This window comes from Scardinius erythrophthalmus (genome assembly GCF_964197995.2).
Source record: "Scardinius erythrophthalmus genome assembly, chromosome: 17".
Taxonomy (NCBI): domain Eukaryota; kingdom Metazoa; phylum Chordata; class Actinopteri; order Cypriniformes; family Leuciscidae; genus Scardinius; species Scardinius erythrophthalmus.
Genome location: NC_138237.1, coordinates 37,997,584 through 38,020,970, shown reverse-complemented (window position 1 = coordinate 38,020,970; position 23,387 = coordinate 37,997,584). Strand labels below are relative to the sequence as shown.

The following is a 23,387-nucleotide window of genomic DNA, read 5'->3' as shown; positions in this document are numbered from 1 at the left end:
GCGTTTTTGGGGCTTAAAAACGCAAAAAAGTGAAACCACCCTCCAGAGTGGAAATCTTAAAAACGCTCCACTGTCGCGTTCCCGTCTAAAGGGTATAAACGCAAAAGTCTGTAGTAGAAGGAAGGTTGTACGCAGGCGCGCGAACTTGGTGTTGTTGTGTGGCAGTGCTTCACATTGCCACCTAGCCGCCTGGAGTGCATACTACATCGAATTTCACACACTTTTGCATCACGATATGCACACAGTTTTTCCCCCCATAACGCTCGTCTAAACGCAGAATAAAAAGTGATAACGCAACGCCACTTTTGCGTTTTCTCTTCAGATCGTTTCAGTGTAAACATAGCCTAAATGAACGGCCAAAACGCATTACAAAGTTTTATGTTTTCAGTTGAAAACGCTGTCGTGTAAATGGCCCCTGCTCTGTTTCACCCTTCAGTTGTCGGTTGTAGTGTGTAGACATGCTGTTACTTTGCCTTCATCTTCGTGGATTACCTGAGTTTGTTGTCATTAAAAGACCCTTTGTTCATTGAAACCTTTTTGAACTCTTCTTCATATTCGTAACAAAGACAGTGTTCAATGAGAATTTAGGGGGAAATGTTTCTTTAAGCAAAATATAATTTATTTTTTCCTTTTAAATTTTGGGGTGAAATGAATCAGACATTTCTTTGTGAGATTTATGCTAAGCATTATGCAACTGAATGTTGACAGACAAGGTCTTACAGTAACTATGGAATTGCCTCATAAGCATGGATGCCTCACATTGAATAGTCAGCACATCTCACACTAGTCAGCTGAGTAATTGATCATCTGTCATTGGTGTAGTTGTAGGCTTTGTTTTATTGATGGTTTCCAGTGAGTCAGTAATGGTACCCTTGGCTGCAGGCACTGCAGTGTTTGTCCTGGGTGTGGTACTTCCTTAACCTTTCTTCTGTTTGTCTTTTGTTAGATAACACCTGCGAGTAAAGCAGCGCTGAGCGACTTGTGCCCTGGAGACACCATCTTAACCATCAATGGAGAAAGCACAGAGACCATGACACACATGGAGGCTCAGAACCGCATTAAGGCCTGCACAGATCAGCTTGTGTTGGCCATCAGCAGGTACTGCCTTATAAACCTGTATATCTGCCTTACTATCCTCACATCCAGGTGCTGCTTGTTTTCACGAAGATATAGACCTTATGCACCAGAGAAACGAGGGCGCCGCCATCTTTAGAATATTGTCTTTTAACTTCCGTTTTTGCGGTCGCTCTGTATATTTCTATGGCAGTGCTGTCCAGGAGTAATTAGCTTTTGAAGTGGATTTACTTAATGTAAAGTTAACGAAAGTTATCATGAGCATTGTAATGTTTGAATCGGATGTCAGAACAAATGTCAGTAGACCGAGAAGATTTAAAGGGGGGGTGAAATGCTATTTCATGCATACTGAGTTTTTTACACTGTTAAAGAGTTGGATTCCCATGCTAAACATGGACAAAGTTTCAAAAATTAAATTGTACGTTTGAAGGAGTATTTCTGTGCCAAAAATTGTCCTTCCGGTTTGTCACAAGTTTCGGAAAGTTTTTTTCGAGTATGGGTATGTGTGACGTCAGATGTAACGGAATTTCCTTATATGGGTCCTAAGGGCACTTCTCCGGTAAGATCGCGGGCGCGCGCGCACTTGTAGACCAGAGCAAGAGAGCGAAAGCAGTTCGCCATCAAAGCGCCCTGCCCGGCTTTTGGGAAGCCAATGTCACCAAAGAAGTGTGTTTTTGGTTGCCAGGGCAAGACAACCCTGCACAGATTCCCAAAGAACCCGGCGTTAAGGCACCAGTGGATGGAGTTTGTTTTTCCAGAGCATAAACGGAGTTGTGTAGACTGTTTGTTCCCTGCATTTCGACGATGATTGTTTTATAAACAAAGCCCAGATCGACGGATTTGCAGATCGTCTATATGCTTAAGGATCGAGCAGTCACAATGATAAGTTTGGTGAGTAAAACGGCTTCTATTGTCTGTGTTTTGTTACTAGCTCAGCGCGTTAGCACAGCTTTAGCTCCGCCCACACGGCCCGCCTCCAGCCGCTCGTTTTTTCCAGAAAGACTCGGTACAGTCTATCTTTCTTTAATAAATATAATAAAACTAAAGACTTTTTGGAGATATGAAGGATGCAATACTACTCTATAGGTACTCAAGATTAGCAGGAGATTGAGTGAAAATGAGCATTTCACCCCCCCCTTTAAAAAACCGAGCGATTCATTCTAGGGATGCACCGAAATGCAAACTTTGGCCGATAACCGATAACTCTTTATATTTGAAAGCCGATAACCGATATATTGGCTGATAAATCTAAATCCATATATTTAGTATATAATTTTGAGAGCCTGATTACAAAAACAAACATCTCACCATTAAATCCATGTCCCAAACACACAATTATAACGATGTTCTCATTATTATTTTATGTAGCCGATATGACAGATTTTGCGCTGAACTGTATTTTCCTCCTTGAAGTGATTCCAATCATATTTCAGAAAATTCAAAGCCATCATGTTGAACAGTGCGCATCTGAAGTGTCTCAGCTGAAGGAAATAATCCATTATTTATCGGCTTTAATATATCAGCCACATTTTCTTATTGGGCCGATAACGATAACAGTAAAAACTAACATATATCAACCGATACCAATATGGTGGCCGATATATTGTGCATCCCTAGTTCATTCATAAATCAATAAAATATATAAATCAGAAGAAACAACAAAAGCGCAGCGCTAAAAAGGTGCAACATACGGTCTATAGAAACAGTCAGTGTTTTGAGACGTGCGCTTAGGACTGCACATGCGCATTGAAGCCTGATAATTAATCTATTTTAACGCTATTCGAGAACAAGTAACTACATTTATAATTCAGTTCATGTCAGATTTTGTTTCTAATTTAATTGTGAGTTCAGCAAGTTTTTGAAATTTCAGGATTCCCCTATTTAAGTAGATTGGACTTGGTCTCGGATGGAACAGACTTTTCTTGAAAGAGACTTTATTTTTAGTCAATTCTGTGTTGACAGAACAGAAACAAACTGTGCTCAAGCATAGAAAACTTTGAGCATAATTTCCCCCCAAACGTTAAGCTGTCACCATCCCAGGCTATACCATCGAAATGACAATCTGATAGAAGACTATCCTTTTCACACACACAAAATTTTAGTGTGAGAGTGTGAGATTCACCGAGAGGCATCATATGCTACATCTTGCCATATTTGGTGTGTGTTCTCTGAGCAAGCAGCGCGTGTTATTTGGAAAAGCCCTGACCTCTTGGAAGACCTGCTCATTTATCATCTTTCGACATTAAGTGGTACATTCACATAGGAGTAGTAAATTTATTTAAGGATACTCTGGGTTGTTTATACTGAGCATTGGACTGGGAACGTTTTCCTCCGATTACATTTCAAAACTTGTTTTTTACACCAGCAAATTTTCATTACTAGAGTAACTTTAACTAGATTTACTAGACAACTAGGCTAGTTGTTTGCCTGTGCAAAACCTTCCAGCTCAACACTAGGATTGCTAGGTGTTTGCTAATGTCTTATTATTTGTATGCATCGATGCAGGATCATTCACATCAGCGTCGCAAAAAACATTATATTTCATCGCTCTAGTTGGGTATTTATTCAGTTCCTTAACCACTAGCATGAGCAGTTGTATGCTTGCCTTGCCAAACACCACTAATTATTATTGATCTAGGTTTCCATTTGGAAATTGAACTCTAAACAGTCTTAGAGAGAAAACAGAATTCCACGTTTTGTCAACATTAGTCTTTTTTCATGGCTTGCATAGATAGCTCTGTGAAGGTCATGTGACACCGTTGTAAATGCAAAAGTATGGCCCCCTGTATCTATTGGTATGTGACCTTTAGCATATGCCAATGACTCATTTGTATTTGTCTGCGCTCTTGCTGGCCTGATAAGTACCGCTTCGTTCCAGTGTGCATGATGTGCTCGAGCGGATCACAGGCTGCAGCTTCTGTTTTCCGTGTGCTCGGATGGAAATGCAATTACATGGGACACGACACCCAGGATCACACTGAATCATATTCTCCTTGAGACCGTAGAGATGTGAAAACAAATGACTAAAAACCCAACCACTGAGTTTCTTGTTCACACTGTTTATCTTGTTTATTTAGCATTTAAAAAATAAAGCAATGTATATGTTATTAGCTCCTGTTTCAGATTAGAGATTAGAGATGATGAACTGAAAAAAATGCATGACAAATTATGAATATTAATTGGTTTAACCAAAAAAAGTGCTGCTTCTTTGCTACTTTAATAACTAAAAAATCGTCAGTTTAGATTCAACAACATGTGATAGAAACATTACTTGCAAAGCAAATTAAAATAATGTCTGCTCTGCACACAGAAATGACAGCAAAAATTGTGCCTGATGAAGACCTGACTGGTCGAAACGCTGCACTGTTTAGAAACACATTTTTCGAGCTGTAATTTCAGTGTGCAGACATTATTATTTTTTTGTTCATTTATTGTTATTTACACCAGCTAAACACCAGCGATTTTAAACCACGTTTTTAAGACTGTCTTTGGTTCACTGCAGTTTTAAGGAGAAAATACTCAGCAATGGTGTCGACTTGGTTTGTCTCATGGTTTGACACATGGTTAGTCTTAAAGCATATTAAAAACACTTCATAGACATATAAACAACATTAAAAGCTTGATTTTCACCACAGGGAGACTTTAAACATTTTAAACATCATATTTTCGAACATCTGGCCCAAAAAGACACCACCAGGTTGATTTGCCCCCATAACCCCATTGGTCATGGGTTATTATTATGACATTTCTTTCTGAATTTCAGTCTTTCTCTTCAGGAAAATGGACCAAAAATATTAATTGCAAAAACTTGCTTTCTTTAGAGCAGTGGTTCCCAACCCTGGTCCCCAACATGGCACATTTTTATGCCTCTCTTATCTGGTCAACGTGAATTTGTCAACAAGGAAGACATATTTTGTTGATCCTGGAACAACATTCATGTCCAAATATTTTGTCCTAAACCTAGCCCCACCCCTAAACCTAACCCCACCCATCAGTCCCCTAATATCAGAGGGGAATGATATGTGAATAGCACTGATTTAGAAGCACCTCACCCTGGCCGTAAGCCTACATTTTTGATCCAGGAACATGTTGTACTTGGTGAAGTCACGTTCACCCACACCTATCTGAGGTCTTGGAGTCTTTATTAGCTGATGAGTTGAATTGGGTGTTTTTGATTAGGAAGGCATCTAAAACTAGTTCTGGGAGTCCTCCAGGACCAGGGTTGGGAATCACTGCTTTAGATTACAAATGCATCCAAAGCAATTGCAAGCAGATCAAAGTTCATGGCTGTAATGTAGACTAAAGCCTATTGGTGGCTAGGGACATGCCATTTGTCCTACCTTCATGAAGGCTGTGACACACCAAGCCATTTCGCCTGCGTCTGGGCCAAAAAGTTGTGCTTGAACAAAAACTACAGCCAACGGCCAACTAGCACAAATGTTCTGAGAAAATAACCGTCTATACCAGCAGGTGGCAGTAGTCTGTATTCGACATAAAAAAAAGGGAAAGCCGGAATTAGGACTGTAAAAGACTGTAGTGAGACTTCCACCACACAAAATCTGTAAAATGAAGAAAACTAACAGGATGCTGCTTTCTTGCCATCCCGGTTTCCCTTCCGTGAAGTTTGTGGAGCTTGTCACAAAAATTCATCTAAACTTAGCATATGCTGCTAACAAGCTCTTGTGTGCATCTGAACTCTTGTTTTGGGCTGATGCGTAGATCGTCTCTTTTTTTTCTTCTTCTGCTCTTTTTCCTGTTGTTGTGGTTAGCAAACAGCATTGCATTACCACACGCCCCCTTCTGGACTGGAGTGTATATCGCCTGTGACTGACAGACTGTATGAACAGTGACGCCCATACCGTGATACATGTACCGTTACACCCATATCACCCATGTACCGGGCCCCCCGCACCGGGAGTCTGGAGCCTTAAGTCGGCTTGGCTCCCTAATTGATGCCTGGTCAAAGGTGAAAGCCCACTGGGTGACCCCTCCATGCTTGGAGTCCGGAGCCCCAACTCAGCTTTTGTTCTGAGTTTTGCTCGGTCAAAAGCTGGACAGGAAGTGGCGGTATCTCGGAGCCGGGCGGTCCCAGGAGCTCAGGACTGTGGGGAATATACGGTCCCTCTGGGACCTCTCCATGCCTGGAATCTCAAGCCTTAACTCGGCTTTGCTCCCGAATTATGCCCGGTTATACATAAAGGACTTTAGGACAAAACGGGCTCTATCTCATTTGAATGAATGTGTGTAATTTGTAGGCGTATCTAAATATAGTTGTAAATTAAGGTAGTAAGTAAGGTAAGGTTAATAGGTTAGTAAGGTAAAAGCACACAAAGAAATGTTATCATTAAACACTTTCAGAAAATGTATCAAAGTTACAATTAGAGGCATTCCTCATTGAAACACATAAGGTGGGCTTAAATGGTTCCACAGTGAGTAATGGTGAAAAATTACAATGTTTTCCTTTAAAAATGTAAGATATGTTTACAAATACATGCATGGAGATGAAATATTCTGTGGACTAAGTATCATAGTAATTTTCATTGTGCCCAGTTTTTTTCATTCAAGGTTAGCTTGTGTTGGCTATAGTTTGCATGCGTTTTGTGGCGCTGTACCATTTAAGCCCATCTTAAAAAAAAAGTTAATTCATGAAAATAATCTTCTCTTCAAAACAATTTATGATGTATTTATTTGTAAATTAATGTAAAATTATTGAAAATTCTTTGGCAGTCTAGCCTTTCTGTAAGGCTAATGGTTTGACCTAGAGATTGGCTTTGAACGCAAGCTAATAAAACTAATCTTTCAAAGGAAAATGATATAAAATGATAAAGTACTATTTGTTCATACACCAAGAACAATACATTTAGCTCTTATTTGACATAATATCAATGTAGTTACCAAAGAAATGGCTGAAAATTGCAGAAATGTGTTGATTTCTGAAGGGTCCCGAAACACCAGAGTTTTGGGGGGTGTTTGTGTGAGTCCCCTGAGACAGCATGCGCATGGGTGAGGCTAACTCATAATTCAACACCGCCAAATGTGATTGGTATGCAATAAAAAATGCCAGGTAAGTAACAAATCACTTGATTGGTTAAAATAATGAGCAGCATAAAATATTATTTTCTCTTTTCTTAATTTGACTTCAGAGTTGAAAGTGGGCTTAAAGGGTACACTTATTTAAGGCAGAAACTATGAGCTTATTGAAGTAATGAATACTTGTTTGTTAACAAATGATTATGTAATTTAGAAAAATGTAGCATTGGTATCCCAGCAAGCAATTTTACATTTAAAAGGCGTTTAATAGCCGTCCAAACACAGCCTAGACGTCTAGGCTAAAACAAGGCAACATTTGGGTTGTCAGTGAAAATGTAATAGACGTCTAAACCATCGCCCAAGAATAGACTAGTCATCAATTAGATAACAAAGAAATGAAATGAGTGAAGAAATGAAAACAAACACCTTGTAGTCACTATTTACTTTGCTTACATGATGGAATATCAAACATCTCGCAAGTTATTTGGGCAAAAAATGCATGTAACCAAATTCAAGGTTATTCTGGCTAGAAGTGGGTCACTCATAGCCGGACTATATTGGGGCTATAGTTAACCTGACGTTTGGAAAAATGTAGCATTGGAATATCCTTGTATTTCTGGCTTCTACATTCAGTGATGCCATGTCTGGTTCCTGAACATACCGGATGTGTCCCCGGTTGACTTCTGAGTCAGCACTGGACAAAGAGGTCTAATGAAACATGTCATAGAAATCCACCCAGGCATATCCTCTAGCCACTGTGAAGGCAGAGAACAGCTGCTGGGAATCTCTCCGTATCTCCCTAGCCTCCTCCTTTCTCTTTGAGGAAAGTTGCAGTCTGGAAAAGGCGGAGAGTGCGGATGACAAAGATTTGTTTCCACAAGTCATGAAGCTGTCGGAAAGAGCGTGCTGGGCCAAGCAAGTTGAGTCATAAGACCTGGGTCAGGAAAGTGCAGGGGAGCAGAGAGAATAAAAAAGAGGTATTAAAGGAGGGAGAAAACGGGGCAGGGCTAAGTGCTTAGTGGACAATGACGCATGAATGAGGAATTGTGTGTGGATTTGAAAGCTTAGAGGAAGAAACAAAGGGAGGGGAAAACTACGTTTGCCATTTCTTGACAGTTGAAAAGGGAATTTTGAAGGGATTGGTGATGATGTAATTGAAGAGAGGTTAGCTGAGCACTCGTCATACCTGTGGGTTTTTTTTGCGTGGGATAAAAATCTAGTAGTTAAAAAGTGTCAGTTTTCAAGCATGTTGTCTGCTATTGGTTCAATAAACAGGGCAACCTGAGCAAAGTCACGCTGTTGGTTGAGTTAATATGTTGGGATGTTATGCGAAGGGGAGAAAATCTTCTTTCTTCAAGCAGCTTAAAGGTTTCTGTTCTGTTTTTCAGGTTGTTTCTGGGTTTTAAGCCCTTTTCGGACGGGATTAACTTTACAAGGGTAGATGGAGTAATGTGATTTTACCACAGGACATCTGTAATAGTTAATGGCCAATTCCCACGGGATAAGAGATCTCAATAAAACTAGCAGAAGTGGGAGAGTAACTCGATTTGTGCATCGCCGTCACTCCTGTTTTCCTGTGTGTATTACACTGCTTCCTGATATCACATGCGCAAATAACCTACAGACCCTTTCCAAAAAATTAGAATATCATGGAAAAGTTTATTTTTTCCATAATTCAAAACGTTAAACTTCCATAGATTATAGATTCAGGGCCCACAACTTAAACGATTTCAAGTATTTAGTTGTTTATTTGTACATAATTTGGGCTTCCAGCTCATAAAACCCACGAAAACAGGATTTAAAAAAATGTGAATATTACATGAAATCACACAGTAATTACACAGTGATACCATGGTCATTGAACCAGGTTTTGGTTCTTTTGGCAGTGTGGGCAGGTGCAAATCCTGCTGGAAAATGAAGGAAGCATGAAGTGCTCTGAACATGTCCTGGTAGACGGCTGCGTTGACTCTGGATTTAATAAAGCACAGTGGACCAAAGTCCTCTTTTCTGATGAGAGCAAATTTTGCATCTCATTTGGAAACCAAGGTCCCAGAGTCTGGAGGAAGAATGGAGAGGCACACAGTCCGAGATGCTTGAAGTCCAGTGTGAAGTTTCCACAGTCTGTGTTGGTTTGGGGAGCCATGTCATCGGCTGGTGTTGGTCCGCTGTGCTGTCCTCAACGCAGGACATGTTCAGAGCACTTCATGCTTCCTTCAGCAGACAAGCTTTATGGAGATGCTGACTTCATTTTCCAGCAGGATTTGCACCTGCCCACACTGCCAAAAGAACCAAAACCTGCTTCAAAGACCATGGTATCACTGTGTAATTACTGTGTGATTTCATGTAATATTCTAATTTTTTTAAATCCTGTTTTCGGGGTTTTATGAGCTGGAAGCTCAAATTATGTACAAATAAACAACTAAATACTTGAAATCGTTTAAGTTGTGGGCCCTTAATCTATATGGCTCTCTGATCTGAATGGTGTGTGTGAAACACTTGAGTTTTGCCACAGACCCGTCCCAGCGACTAGAATGTGACTGAATGCTTTTTTAAGCGTCTCCATACTTGAAAAACCGCGGAAAACTACTTTTAAACAGGAAATGACAAAATATTTACGTTCATATTTACAGCTGGTCTATTCCCACGGGATCAGTATCACCTGAGGGAATTTTTCCGGACCTTTTTACTGACGGTAAAAGTCGCCGTAATCTTTACTGCCATTGTCCGTATTGATCACTGAGATGCACATGCGGACGGGACTAAAATCACAGAGAAGCTCTGGTAATTATTACTTTACCCCTCCTCTCCATGTTAAACTAGTCCCGTCCGAATAGGGCTTTAGCTCCTGTCTCATTGGTTTCCTTGGTTTTTGATTAATCCTTGTTTGTTACCATGGCTACTGATAATGGTTACTTTGTGTTTGGAGTCTTGTGTGTATATATAGCCCTGTGTTTGCTTCTTGAGCTTGTTGGTTATTGTCTGTTTTGGTGCGTTATATATCATACTAAAGCATACTTATATCATACTTTTCCATTCCTGATTAAACATGGCTGGGGTCTGTACCATGAAGCCGGTTTAGCTGGTTAGTTTGTGCCAACCCCGGGTTTTAGGCACCATAAATGCGGTATAACTCACTCTCCATGGCTAACCTGCTCTGTAGCACGCTTTATTCTGGGGAAGAATAAATTTGACTGAATTTTGAGCAAGAAGGAGAAAAAGTGGCATCTACATCTCAAGTCTATTTTTATTTATGACTCAACGAGAACAAAACATTGTGCTTTTGTAAAATAAAGAAAACAAACCTGTCCCGGTTTCCCTTCTGTAAAGTCAAGTCAAGTCAGCTTATTTATATAGCGCTTTTTACAATACAAAAAAGTTTGTAAAGTTTGTGGAGCTTGTCACAAAAATGAATCGAAACTCAGCGTATAAGTGTACAAGTGTTTCAGTCTTAGTTCGTTGGTTGTTGTCTTTGCACGTTGTGTGAAGCTGTTGCATTCCTGCTCTTTTATTATGTTTCATGTTCCTGCTCCTGGTTTTGACCCTCTAGTTGGATTATCTTTGTTTTCATTTTCAATAAATACTGCTGCAGCTGGATTCACGCCTCTCTTTGTCCCCGCTTACACATAACAACAAGCTACTAGCAAGCTCTTGTGTGCTGAATCTGAACTCTTGGGCTGCGTTCCAGTCCAAAATTGTCATGCCCTTCACTCGCTAACTTCCCTCCGTCTCGTTCACTCGGATGTACGTCATTGTTTTTGTTGCACGAGTGCCCACTACTGGCGGAAACTGCGGTGGGCTGAACTGGAACGTCCTAAGCCCTTGATCACTTGGAATCAGCTATGGAGATGATTTATTATTTAATTTCTTTAAAAAATAAAATAAAAAAATGTATAATTAATATATCATAGAGTTGTTTGTTGTGGTGGTGATTAGACGAGATTTGTGGTGACGTCACAATCGTACTGCATTGTGGGACATACACTCACCTAAAGGATTATTAGGAACACCTGTTCAATTTCTCATTAATGCAATTATCTAATCAACCAATCACATGGCAGTTGCTTCAATGCATTTAGGGGTGTGGTCCTGGTCAAGACAATCTCCTGAACTGAACTCTTCCAAACTGAATGTCAGAATGGAAAAGAAAGGTGATTTAAGCAATTTTGAGCGTGGCATGGTTGTTGGTGCCAGACGGGCCGGTCTGAGTATTTCACAATCTGCTCAGTTACTGGGATTTTCACACACAACCATTTCTAGGGTTTACAAAGAATGGTGTGAAAAGGGAAAAACATCCAGTATGCGGCAGTCCTGTGGGCGAAAATGCCTTGTTGATGCTAGAGGTCAGAGGAGAATGGGCCGACTGATTCAAGCTGATAGAAGAGCAACTTTGACTGAAATAACCACTCGTTACAACCGAGGTATGCAGCAAAGCATTTGTGAAGCCACAACACGCACAACCTTGAGGCAGATGGGCTACAACAGCAGAAGACCCCACTGGGTACCACTCATCACCACTACAAAGAGGCTACAATTTGCACAAGCTCACCAAAATTGGACAGTTGAAGACTGGAAAAATGTTGCCTGGTCTGATGAGTCTCGATTTCTGTTGAGACATTCAGATGGTAGAGTCAGAATTTGGCGTAAACAGAATGAGAACATGGATCCATCATGCCTTGTTACCACTGTGGAGGCTGGTGGTGGTGGTGTAATGGTGTGGGGGATGTTTTCTTGGCACACTTTAGGCCCCTTAGTGCCAATTGGGCATCGTTTAAATGCCACGGCCTACCTGAGCATTGTTTCTGACCATGTCCATCCCTTTATGACCACCATGTACCCATCCTCTGATGGCTACTTCCAGCAGGATAATGCACCATGTCACAAAGCTCGAATCATTTCAAATTGGTTTCTTGAACATGACAATGAGTTCACTGTACTAAAATGGCCCCCACAGTCACCAGATCTCAACCCAATAGAGCATCTTTGGGATGTGGTGGAACGGGAGCTTCGTGCCCTGGATGTGCATCCCACAAATCTCCATCAACTGCAAGATGCTATCCTATCAATATGGGCCAACATTTCTAAAGAATGCTTTCAGCACCTTGTTGAATCAATGCCACTTAGAATTAAGGCAGTTCTGAAGGCGAAAGGGGGTCAAACACAGTATTAGTATGGTGTTCCTAATAATCCTTTAGGTGAGTGTATAGGTGCCTGAAGTGTACATATGAAGTAGACTCGCTCCCTCGGTCAAAATCTCGAGGGAACGAGGGTCTGTCCATATAAACTTCCCTCATCCACTTCACGAAGCAGAACGCACTTCAAAATGGCGGCAGGGATTCCCCCGAGGGGAAGTGCTTAGGGAAGTTCGCAAGGCCCTGTCCCAAATGGCACTCTCCGGACTTGTGGACTTCCTCAGAGTCCACACTTTGGTGACGTCATGTAGTGCAGACCTGTAGGGCCCTTGGCGTGAGTCCACGAGGGCGCATTGAGAGGTATTTTTGGGACAGACTCGATCGTTACGCCGGAAATAACGGTCTGGTTGTTGTTGGACAGGAGAAATCAAATTTTTGCGCTCCGACGTCTCATCTCCATGTCAACTACACAGCCTAATTTTACAGTTCTGTATTTTAATATTATGCATGCCACCTGGGCATTAGACAATAGATACATCATGCTAATTTAAATGATGTATACAGTTGTACATAATAATACATAATGTTCCATTTGAACTAATTAAAATTTTAACACATAATGAAAATGTGCATGAGTTTCAGATGAATTTACAGGTTTCAATTTTCATACTATGTTTACATATGACTCAGTAAAGCCCTGACATTCGGTTCTATTTATTTAATGAATCATAATGCGATCGTATTATTCAACGCGCTATTATTATGTTTGAGACATCAACCACTGGTCGATGACCATAATGTTTGTATAAACTGTAGGTAACAACTGGTAATATGTACATCTAGGACATAAAAAACCTAATATTTTCTTCTCAGCCATGTCAACAATTATCAGTGAGTGAAATCTCCTCCCATCCGTTGTCTGATTGGCCTTTCGCAAGGATTCCTGGGTAGTTAAAGTGTGTGGCGCCCGCATCCATGTGGAAGACCGCTTCAAGGGTACAAAGGGGGCGCTGCTGAGCACACTTCAGAGCGGTAAAATGCTGAATGGGACGGCCTACGGACTCGTAGACTCAGCGAGCACGCCCAATTTAAGCCCACGAGACCGAAAGTCCTCATGAAGTGCGCCATTTGGAACAGGGCGTAAAAGTGGAGTGGAACGCAGCCTAGTTTTTTTTACTCTTTTACCTGTTGTGACGGTTAGCAAACAGTGTTGCATTACCGCGCGCCCTCTTCTGGACTGGAGTGTGTTTCACTATATTTCACGCATGCGATTGGCTGTTCACACTTTCGTGTGCACTCGCTCCATAGTTATTCATGAGCTCAGGATCAAAACCTGAGTTGACAGAGAAAGCTGATGATCAGTGTCATGTTACCAACAAAGCCTGATTGGATTGGTTTGGTTTTGTCAACATGAACACCTAATCCTGTGTCCCAGAGTTTGTCTCCAGTGCTTCACGCAAAGATGGCATCATGCAGACAGGAGGTCAGCCTATAAATGGCTTACTTATAGTTGACCGTGATGCATTAAACGGAGATAAAAGGAAACATTTTTCTATCCAATAAATAAATAAACGCAATTATTACATGCATCAGGGCAGAATGAGCATCTTTGTAAAACACACGGCTAACTATTTATCATGCAATAATTTGCGTAAGAAACATTTTTACAGAAATTCTACTCCTGTTTTAATGAATGAGGCCCAACAACTTCAGATACAAGTACATACACAATACAAGCGAGCGTAAGTACCAAATACTCACTGATCTTACCGTAAGAGTGTTATGGAATTTGACATGACACATTTTGAAACTCTATTTGAGCAGTTCATTGCTGTGTTTTCTGGAAACATCTGGGTATTAGTCACCTTTCTAAAATAAAATTGGAAATGCAACAAATGTAGCAAAGCCAAAGTAAATCTTTCACTATATTGAAACTCAGTTACTCATTGAAGAAATCCCAACCAGAGGGGAAAACATTTTATGTAAGACACATACTTTTAGTTTCAATATAATAGATATATTTTTGAGCCACTAAACCCATTCTTACCTCTAATTTATTTAGACACACAGCACTTGTTTTGTATCCCACGGCAAGCAAAATAAATTGTACTTAAGTAATAGTTCAATGATTATATTTTGAAACAGGTTGAAAGAACAGACTGACATGTTATCGTTTTAAGTGAATGAGTCTTCTGCATTAAAACGATGTGATTGAAAACATCTCAGTGATCAATAAATACAATAGAATCAACCGATTAATTCCATGAATTCAATATTTATAAATGAGGATTCATATACATGTCTGTCTATATCTATAATGTTGTTCATATGTATATAATTTACATTTACGTTTTATTTTTTTATGAAAGCACAAGTAGAAGCACGTGTGGTATAACCACACTTAATTCATACATAAAAAGTCTCACACACAGATACTCATGAGATCACGCTGAGAAAAAGCCCACGTGTCCCCATGAGGAGGTCATTTAAGTGTTTGTGTCTCATAGTCGTACTGATAAAAGCCAGATTTTGAACAGACTCACAATGCATAATTATGTGCCACATTCTGACTTCAAAATTGCTTGACGGATTATAATGGAGAAAGACTGGAAACAAAACGGTACATTGTGCGTCATCACTGCCCACTACATCTGCCTCGCTCATTTTCCTCTCATTCCCAACACACAATACTTCACGTTGTTGATGGAGTAAGAGTATGACTGTTTATTTGTCTGTGTCTTCTTATGTGACGTTTGTAATGTTTCCAAATGTAGAAGGCCTTAAACTTAATGTGACACATTAGTCTTCGCTGAGTTTAAACACTGTGGCTGCTATGACCCAATCACGGAAAGTAATTCTATAGCACAATTATGGTATATATAATAATATTGCTATTTTTGCTAGAATTAAAAAAAAAAAACAAAAAAAAAAAATGTTTTACTTAGCTTTTCCCTCCCCAGTGAAATAAATACTTTTACAAATGAAAAATATTTTATATCTCATTTTATTATTTCATCTTTTTATTTGGAAATCGATGGACACAAACCTAAAGGTATTAATCACAAGTAAATGATCTGTGCCAGTGCAAGTTGTTAAAATAGACTCCAAACTAATCTTAAGCCCTATTTGTATGGGGACTAGTTTTCTAAATGATGTTTGAGTTACAATTCTTATCGCTCGACATCTGTGACTTCATGTATCGATTCGGGTGTTACAGAAGGTCTTCTGCTGTGCTTGCGTGCATCACGTATATGTCTTTTAATTTATTATTTTTTGATATAATTGTAATTTATTATAAAAACCTTATTTAAGTAAACTATCCGAGTTCATAGCAGCGGCTGTTTATAATAAACATGCATAAATTAGCAAAGAAATCTAAGTATCTTACTCTTATCTGACACTAATATTAAAATGGTTAATGAATTAATTCATTTTATAATGTTCTTTTTTTTTCGGATGCCATCCATATTGAAATTAAATGAAAGATTGCAGAAGATTGGTGTGCAAACGGTAGCTCAGGTGACACTAATTTAAACTACTCCCACCCAAATGTGACAAAAAGCTCTCCTGTTCCCACACATGTCTATTATACTACGCAGCCCTACATGCAACAATAACTACATGTTCCCACTACAGCCATTTACAAGCCTCCTGTCCGCTGAAAGGGTCTCTTCATTCGAGTGGGTATATGGAAAACATTCTTTAATCAGTCACATCCAGATGGTCCTAAGTCACTCTGACATTCATTTCTAAGTCATTGCCTCACTTTGCCACATCCAAGCCAACTCAGAAGGGGTTGCATTCATGCTCCCGTGATGAGGTTTCCACTATGGGAGGGCCCACAGAGCTCTCTTTGTTGCTCAGATCTGTGTATAGCTGTGTGCATGTAGGTGGAAGTGGAGTGGGGGCAAAGGAAAACCAATGTCTTTGTTCTGCCTTTTGGTCAAAAGAAGCTCAATATCTTTAGTTTTACAATTTAACTTGACCATTATGTTGTAGTTGTTGTTGTTGTTGTTTTCTTGCATTGTGACAATATTTTATTCAATTATTTTATTAGTAAGCACATTTACTGTAACCCTCATATTCTCTTTACTATGAGTAAAAAATCTCATTCTCGTTCAAATGACAATCTTCCCAACTGGACATAGTGTTTATATATATATATATTGGTTAATTAGAATCAGAACAAATGAAAGCAATACAACCAATACTACCATGGCTCACAGTTAAAATGGTACTTTACAAATTTTCTTTTAATTTTGAGATGAAATATCATGACATGGACATATCTGGAAAGTTTTTGTGAGATCCATCACCTACCTCAGGAACTCTCTCCTGTTAGCTTATAAATGTAGATTTTTTTGTCATTTGCATATACATTTATTCTCTAAAAGGCTTTATAAAACATACAGTATCCCCCAGTTTCACAGACAAGGTTTGAGCTAGTCCCAGACTAAAATACATGTCTGAGCTGTTTTAACTGAAAGCATACATACATCTTAAAATACATCAGTGCCATTGTTTTGTCTGAAGATGCACACCAGCAATGTTGTTTTTTCTAAGGCACATTTATAAAAGCTACTTAAATGCCATAATTGAACTAAGGCCTAATCCTGGCTTAATCTAAGCCCTGTCTGTGAAACCAGGCCATTACTTGGGCAAAATGGATTTTGCTTTCGGTTCAACTTTATTAAAGAACATCTGGACTTTGTTATCCAGTTGTTGAAGACATTTTGACTGGCGAAGTATAGATTTCATACCACATCAAAACAACTGAAGAAAATCATCTGAGTGGGATGAAATGCATGCTTGGGTGCACTTCTACTTGAATATTGTAAAGTGACAGGACTTGGATGAAAACACATTCTAAATGCCAACTACGAGTGTGAATAGATCATTGATGTCAGTCAATATTGTTATCAGTTATTGATAAAGAGAAGCGACTGTTTTCACTGATGTATGTCGATATTTGCCTTCATTCACCTAACCTTTGGTTTTGTTCTTTAGATCTGGAAAGGTTTGGTCTCCAACTGGAATAGAAGAAACCAAGACAAGTCCATACACCGGAATACTGGAGTCTGAGTCACAGGTATAACCCTCATATTTGATTTTCCCATAGGATACTATTCCAGACAGCTTCATTTACATTTTAATTGAAGGGATTAAGCAGAAACTTATCCAGAGAAATTCACAAAATGCTGTGAGCATGTTGTGATCTGTTTCATTGCCTAGCAACAACTGTTTGCTTCATAGAAATATAAACAACTACACAATGCGTAATTGTCTTTAAATGCAAAACAAAAAATTATATTACAAAAGCCTTTGCAAAATTTGAGGACTAGTTGAAGTCAAATATATTTATTTTTTCCCTTCTGATTGAACGAACTATGACAAAGATGAATAAATACTGAAACAATGAATTTCTTGTTTGTTAATTTTAGTTAAAGTCCCCCTGTAGTCAATAATTTGATCCCTTAAAACTAATCTTTGATCACCAAAATGACATATTTAAATGTTTTTTTCTTGAATTTTTTTCTTCATGCCTTAAAATATCTTGACTGTAACTCGACACCCTTGCCTCATTTAGTATTCGCAGTTCTATGAATATGTAAATGAGCCCCGCCTCCACTCACTCACTCAGCTCAGAGATCCACTGGTTGACGATCACACGTTGATCTGATTGGTTACAAGGTAGTTTGTGACGTCAGAAACACCAGCGATTTCAAAGCGTGTTTTTGAGACTGTCTTTGGTTCACTGCAGTTTTAAGGAGGAAATACTCAGCAATGGTGTCGACTTAATGGTGTCTTAAAACATATTAAAAACACCACATAGACACATAAACAACATTTAAAAGCATGATTTTCACCACAGGGACTTTAATGCATTAACTAATTTTAGTTCACCTATTATAGTTTTACTTTTGAAATGAAAGGTGGACATGTTTATTTGACCCTTAAGATATGTTAATATCGTCAGTAAGACTCACAAGTTTACACTATATAGTACTTCTTGAAGTCGAAGTAGCTGATGAAGTTTAACATAGGTGCTCTTTTATAGTCATGCTGGTACACGTCACATGACTACCTCAGCCAATAGAATTGGTGCGTTTGCACACATGCTTCAGACACTGGTTCTTCTAGAAGCGTTTCGATAGCCTTAACACCACGTTGCAGCATAGAGGTCCCTCAAAAGGGAACTAATAAAGACCAACCTCTGCTGCAGTGTGTCAAAAATGGATAATGTCACTCCTTAAATATTATATCAGAAGAGGAGAATATTATTATCACCATTAATTTTTAAAACGGGTAATGTCACATTATAACAGTGTATTACATAGACAGTGAAGGCATGATATTTTCACATCAGAAAGATGACTTTTTGGCTGGTGCTCTATGGAAATTAAATGTAATAATCCACAATATTGCCTTTGAATTCTTCCATCCTAAAATACATTTTCAACATGACGCTAATGTTTTCTTTGTATTCACTCGTGTAATGAAAAATAGCCCGTGTCAGCCATTTTGTGGCAAATGAGACAGATGGTTTCAAATCGTTCTTGGCCCTGACACTGGAATCAGATGGGCATTGCACAAATCTTCAGTAAAGTCACATTCACATTTGGTGACTGTATGTCATAACGTCTATAAAGTGTTTCAGTGATTTCCAGAGCAGATGTGTGCCTCATGCTGAGATGTAAGTCATTGTGGCTTTTGCCATGGCCACTGGAAAGTATGAATGTTGAAAATCTGTAAGAATAGCGATAGAACAAGTCACGTCATTTCCAATGGAAGGAGACACAGCCAAGCATGTGGTCGAGCCAAAGAATTTTTCAGAGGCTGTATTTTATCCCAGACTGTGTAGGTCGGAGCATAACTGAGGTATTGTTTCATTGCTCGGAAGTCTTGTCACCAGTTGTAATATGAGACAGCATTTCTTTTATGAATGGAACAAAATTGCCCATTCCTTAAAGTTGGTCACATATGATCCACTAGGCTTTTTAGGCCCTCTTTTATAGTCATAGTCATTTATTTATTTATTTATTTATTTATTTAGGTTACCAGTTATTGCATCATTGTTACTCCAGTCTTCAGTGTCACATGATCCTTCAGAAATCATTCTAATATTCTGATTTGCTCAAATGCTCAATTATTATTAGGGATGTACAATATATCAACCACCATATCGGTATCGACCGATATATGTAAATTTGTTATGTTATCGGACGATATATTAAAGCTGATAAATAATGGATTATTTCTTCCAGCTGTGACACTTCAGATGCGCACTGTTCAACATGATGGTTTTGAATGGCTTGAAATATGATTGGAATCACTTTAAAAAGGATATCGGCTACATAAAATTATCATGAGAACATTATATAGTGTGCGTGAGACATGGCTTTTAATGGAAATACTTTTGTTTTTGTAATCAGCCTCTCAAAAATTATATAAAAATCTAATTTATTGGCCAATATATCAGTAATCGGCTTTCAAATATAAAGAATTATTGGTTATCGGCATCGGCCCAAAATATTCATATCGGTGCATCCCTAATTATTATCAATTATCACTGGTGCTCAATTATCAATAATGGTTCTTATTATTATCAATGTTGAAAACGTAATATTTAATATTGTTATGGAAACTGTTCTTTTTAAAAGTTCTTTTAAATTGTTAGAATAATTCAAGCTTGGTGAACATACAAGACTTATTTCAAGAATGTATTTATTCCAAACTTTTTACCAGAACTGTATGTATATCTCATCAGTACTGAAGTCTTCCTGAATCTAAGAAGCTAGAGTTTGTTGTGTTTTATGTTACCAAATATCTAAAAAATCTCACATTGTTTGGTGCATTTTTAAGTCTTGCATGAATAAATCCTAAATTGTGTTATTTTTGAATGAATATCTCTATATGACGTGTTCGGAGAGTGATGTTACGGGGCTGATGCTGGGAGTGGGTTGTTTAAGTCTGTCAACAGTGGCCATATGGTTTCCATCAGGTCCTCCCTTCAACTTCCCTTGCAGTGCTCAGGTCGATATCAACCTTCATAAATCACAGGTCATTTTTCCCAAAGCAAGCCTTAATTAATAAAAGTAGGTTTGAGGTCAGCTTTGATTTACACAGTTCATTGCTAGCAGTAGCAAACCGCCTTGTTTGGTTGGTTCTGAATGTTCTGGCTCTGTGGGCAATCACCCAGAACCAAAGGGCATGCTGGGATATCACTGTAAAACAGGTCAGTGAAATCTGATGATTGTCAGGATTTATGAGCAGACACAAACACTCCTCATAAATATCTCCCTGGTCTTTTTGTGTTTATTTTGGGCCCTCACTGGCGATTATGGGAAACTAGCTTTAACCAGCAACGTTTACTTTTGGAATGCAATGAGAAAACTGTTCTTATTGGTTGTGTTTTGTGTTGAACCCCTTCGGACCTGATTTTTTACCTACATGATACTTATGAAGACATAAACTCATATTAATAAAAGTTAGGGGTCATATCTTTGGGTGATCAGGGGCCAATGAGTGACCAGGCATTTCTCATATTATTAAAACTTAAAATTGATTGTATTGGTTTACACACACAAAAAACATGTGATATCCATATAAATGGACACAAGGTCTGAAGGGTTTAATTGTGTCACCCACGTTCCATTTTCACGTTTGCTTTTCACTGGCATCTGTTGCATTAAGTAAGCATTAATTAAATGCAGTATAAATAACAAGCACTACCATGATGTATGTATAAATAATAGGGATGCACCGATATGAAAACTTTGGCCGATACCGATAACCGATAATTCTTTATATTTGAAAGCCGATAACCGATATATTGGCTGATAAATCTAAATCCAAATTTTGATATATATTTTAAGAGTCTGATTGCAAAAACAAAAGTCTCACCATTAAAATCAATGTCCCAAGCACACAATTATGATGTTCTCAAGTTTATGTAGCCGATATGACGCAACCGTATTTTCCTTTTTTAAAAGTGATTCCAATCAAATTTCAAGCAATTCAAAGCCATCATGTTGAACAGTGCGCATCTGAAGTGTCTCAGCCGGAGGAAATAATACATTATTTATCGGCTTTAATATATCGGCCAAATTTTTTTATCGGGCCGATAATGATTTGAAAATTCTCATATTTTGGCTGATACCGATATGGTTGCAGAAATATCGTGCATCCCTAATAAATACGTTACAATTTTAACAATTGATCTTTTTTTGCATTACAATAATTTGCATTAAGTGAATTAAATGGATAAAAAAATCAGCTAAAATGTGCTTAATAGCAAAATACACATTCTTATTTCTTTAATAATACATGTTTTTTTTTCATATTCATATCTCTCATTTGTAATTCTTTTCATGCCTGCTAATAGGTTTCGTGAGCATTCTCACCCATTCAGAACTTCTTAAGAGCCAAACTGTTTTCAAACTGTGTTGTATAGTCGGCTGATAAGGGTGTCCTGTAATATTTCCCCTGGTATGAGAAGTATGATAAACGTAGCGTGTAAAAGAGCGTCTGTTTCAACCACGGCTGCTGTTTCAGTGATCCTCTAGATTCTCTGTACTGCAGAATAGGGTAAATAATTCAATTTAATGAGACATTAGCCTTATCCAGATTTATTAAATAACAAAAATCTAAGCTTATGTAGTGAAAATTTATGTTAAAAAAGGTAGAGAGGTACAAATGAATGGTTTTCGATGTTAGACTACAAAACTGGCACTTTTATAAGCTATACACCAGATGTGTAGACTAGTAAATCTGCCATTTTTATTGCAGTTACACCCATTTGTGGCAGACATGTGAACTAAAGGAGCATGCATCTACGTTTCCTTTCCAGCAAAGGTCAGAACAGACGTTATTTCTAAATATTATCATTATTATATGCTTTAGATAACCATAACTAATGTTTCTATTAGTTTCAGTAGTAATCAGCTAGTGGTTAAATCAAAGCGGAGGTAAATAATATATAGAAGATCCACAAAATAGCACAAAACACCATCATGGTAACACACATGACAATAAAATAATGCAAAAACACAATTTAACAACATACGATGTACATAATGTGCATTACTGATAAAAAAGCTAAGAAGAAACAGATTTATTAAAATTAACTGTGAAGTGTCACACAAGCTATTCTGGGGAATGTCTGCTTTTCACTGCAAATTATAAGATGATTTGTTCTTTTTTATTTCTAAAAATGGTACATTTAACTGTTTTTTACTGTAAAATTGCATGAAATGTAAGGATAGATTTTTCCCCACGTATATAGTATACAGTTACAGTTTTCCCTGTATATATTACAGAAACTACAGTTCATGGTCTGTATATAATTTCATTTTCAATGAGGGCATTTACAAAGATACTAGTGCAAAGAATTCTGTTTTTAACATTATGTGTAGAGCTCAAGAGAAAAAAAGAGATAAATGATATGAACCTTTCAAACCCATTATCTTGCACGTTGTTTTAAATGAGAAAACTAGGAGAACAGCCGGCTTCTGTCCACTCAAAGATGAGAAATGCAATAAAACGCTTGTCTTGCTGCCCATTTTGAACTGTAATAAAGATTGATATGAGATATTTTTCATGGTCATAAGGCTAAAAACAACAGAAAACAGAGCCCTCATGATTTGCAGGCGAATCCTCCTGCCTCCTGCTGTGGGACTGAAGTACAGAGCGCTGATGTGAACATGTATTCCTCCGCTATCTATGAAAATACTGCCATTATTTATTCTGCCTCGGGTCGTTCCAAACCAATATGCTGTTATTTTTTCTTGGAAGAAAGATAAGCCACACATTGTGGTATCAACTTCCGAGAATAAATGTTTCTTAAACAGCAAATCATCATATTAGAATGGTTTCTGAAGGATCATGTGACACTGAAGAGTAATGGAGCTGAAAATTCAGCTTTGATCTCAGGAATAAATTACATTTTAAAATATAATCAAATAGAAAAGTTATTTTAAATTGTAATAATATTTCACAATATTACAGTTTTTACTGTATTTTTGATTGGATGAATGCAGCCTTGGTGAGCAGAAGAGACTTAATTATTGCAAATTTTGACTATGATATCAAAACTACATCCAAAATGGTGTCCTAATATTTAAATGGAAAAGTTGTTGACATTTGCCTGGCATT

General features: G+C 38.2%; 1 protein-coding gene across 1 annotated transcript in view; it reads left to right on the top strand.

Annotated features, from left to right (window-relative positions):
* pdlim4 (PDZ and LIM domain 4) overlaps positions 1-23,387 on the top strand; it is a 46,701-nt gene that overhangs the window by 7,846 nt on the left and 15,468 nt on the right. The window contains exons 2-3 of the mRNA XM_081390899.1: positions 947-1,098; positions 17,241-17,322. Coding sequence (XP_081247025.1) covers positions 947-1,098; positions 17,241-17,322 — 234 coding nt within the window. The remainder of the gene's footprint in view (positions 1-946; positions 1,099-17,240; positions 17,323-23,387) is intronic.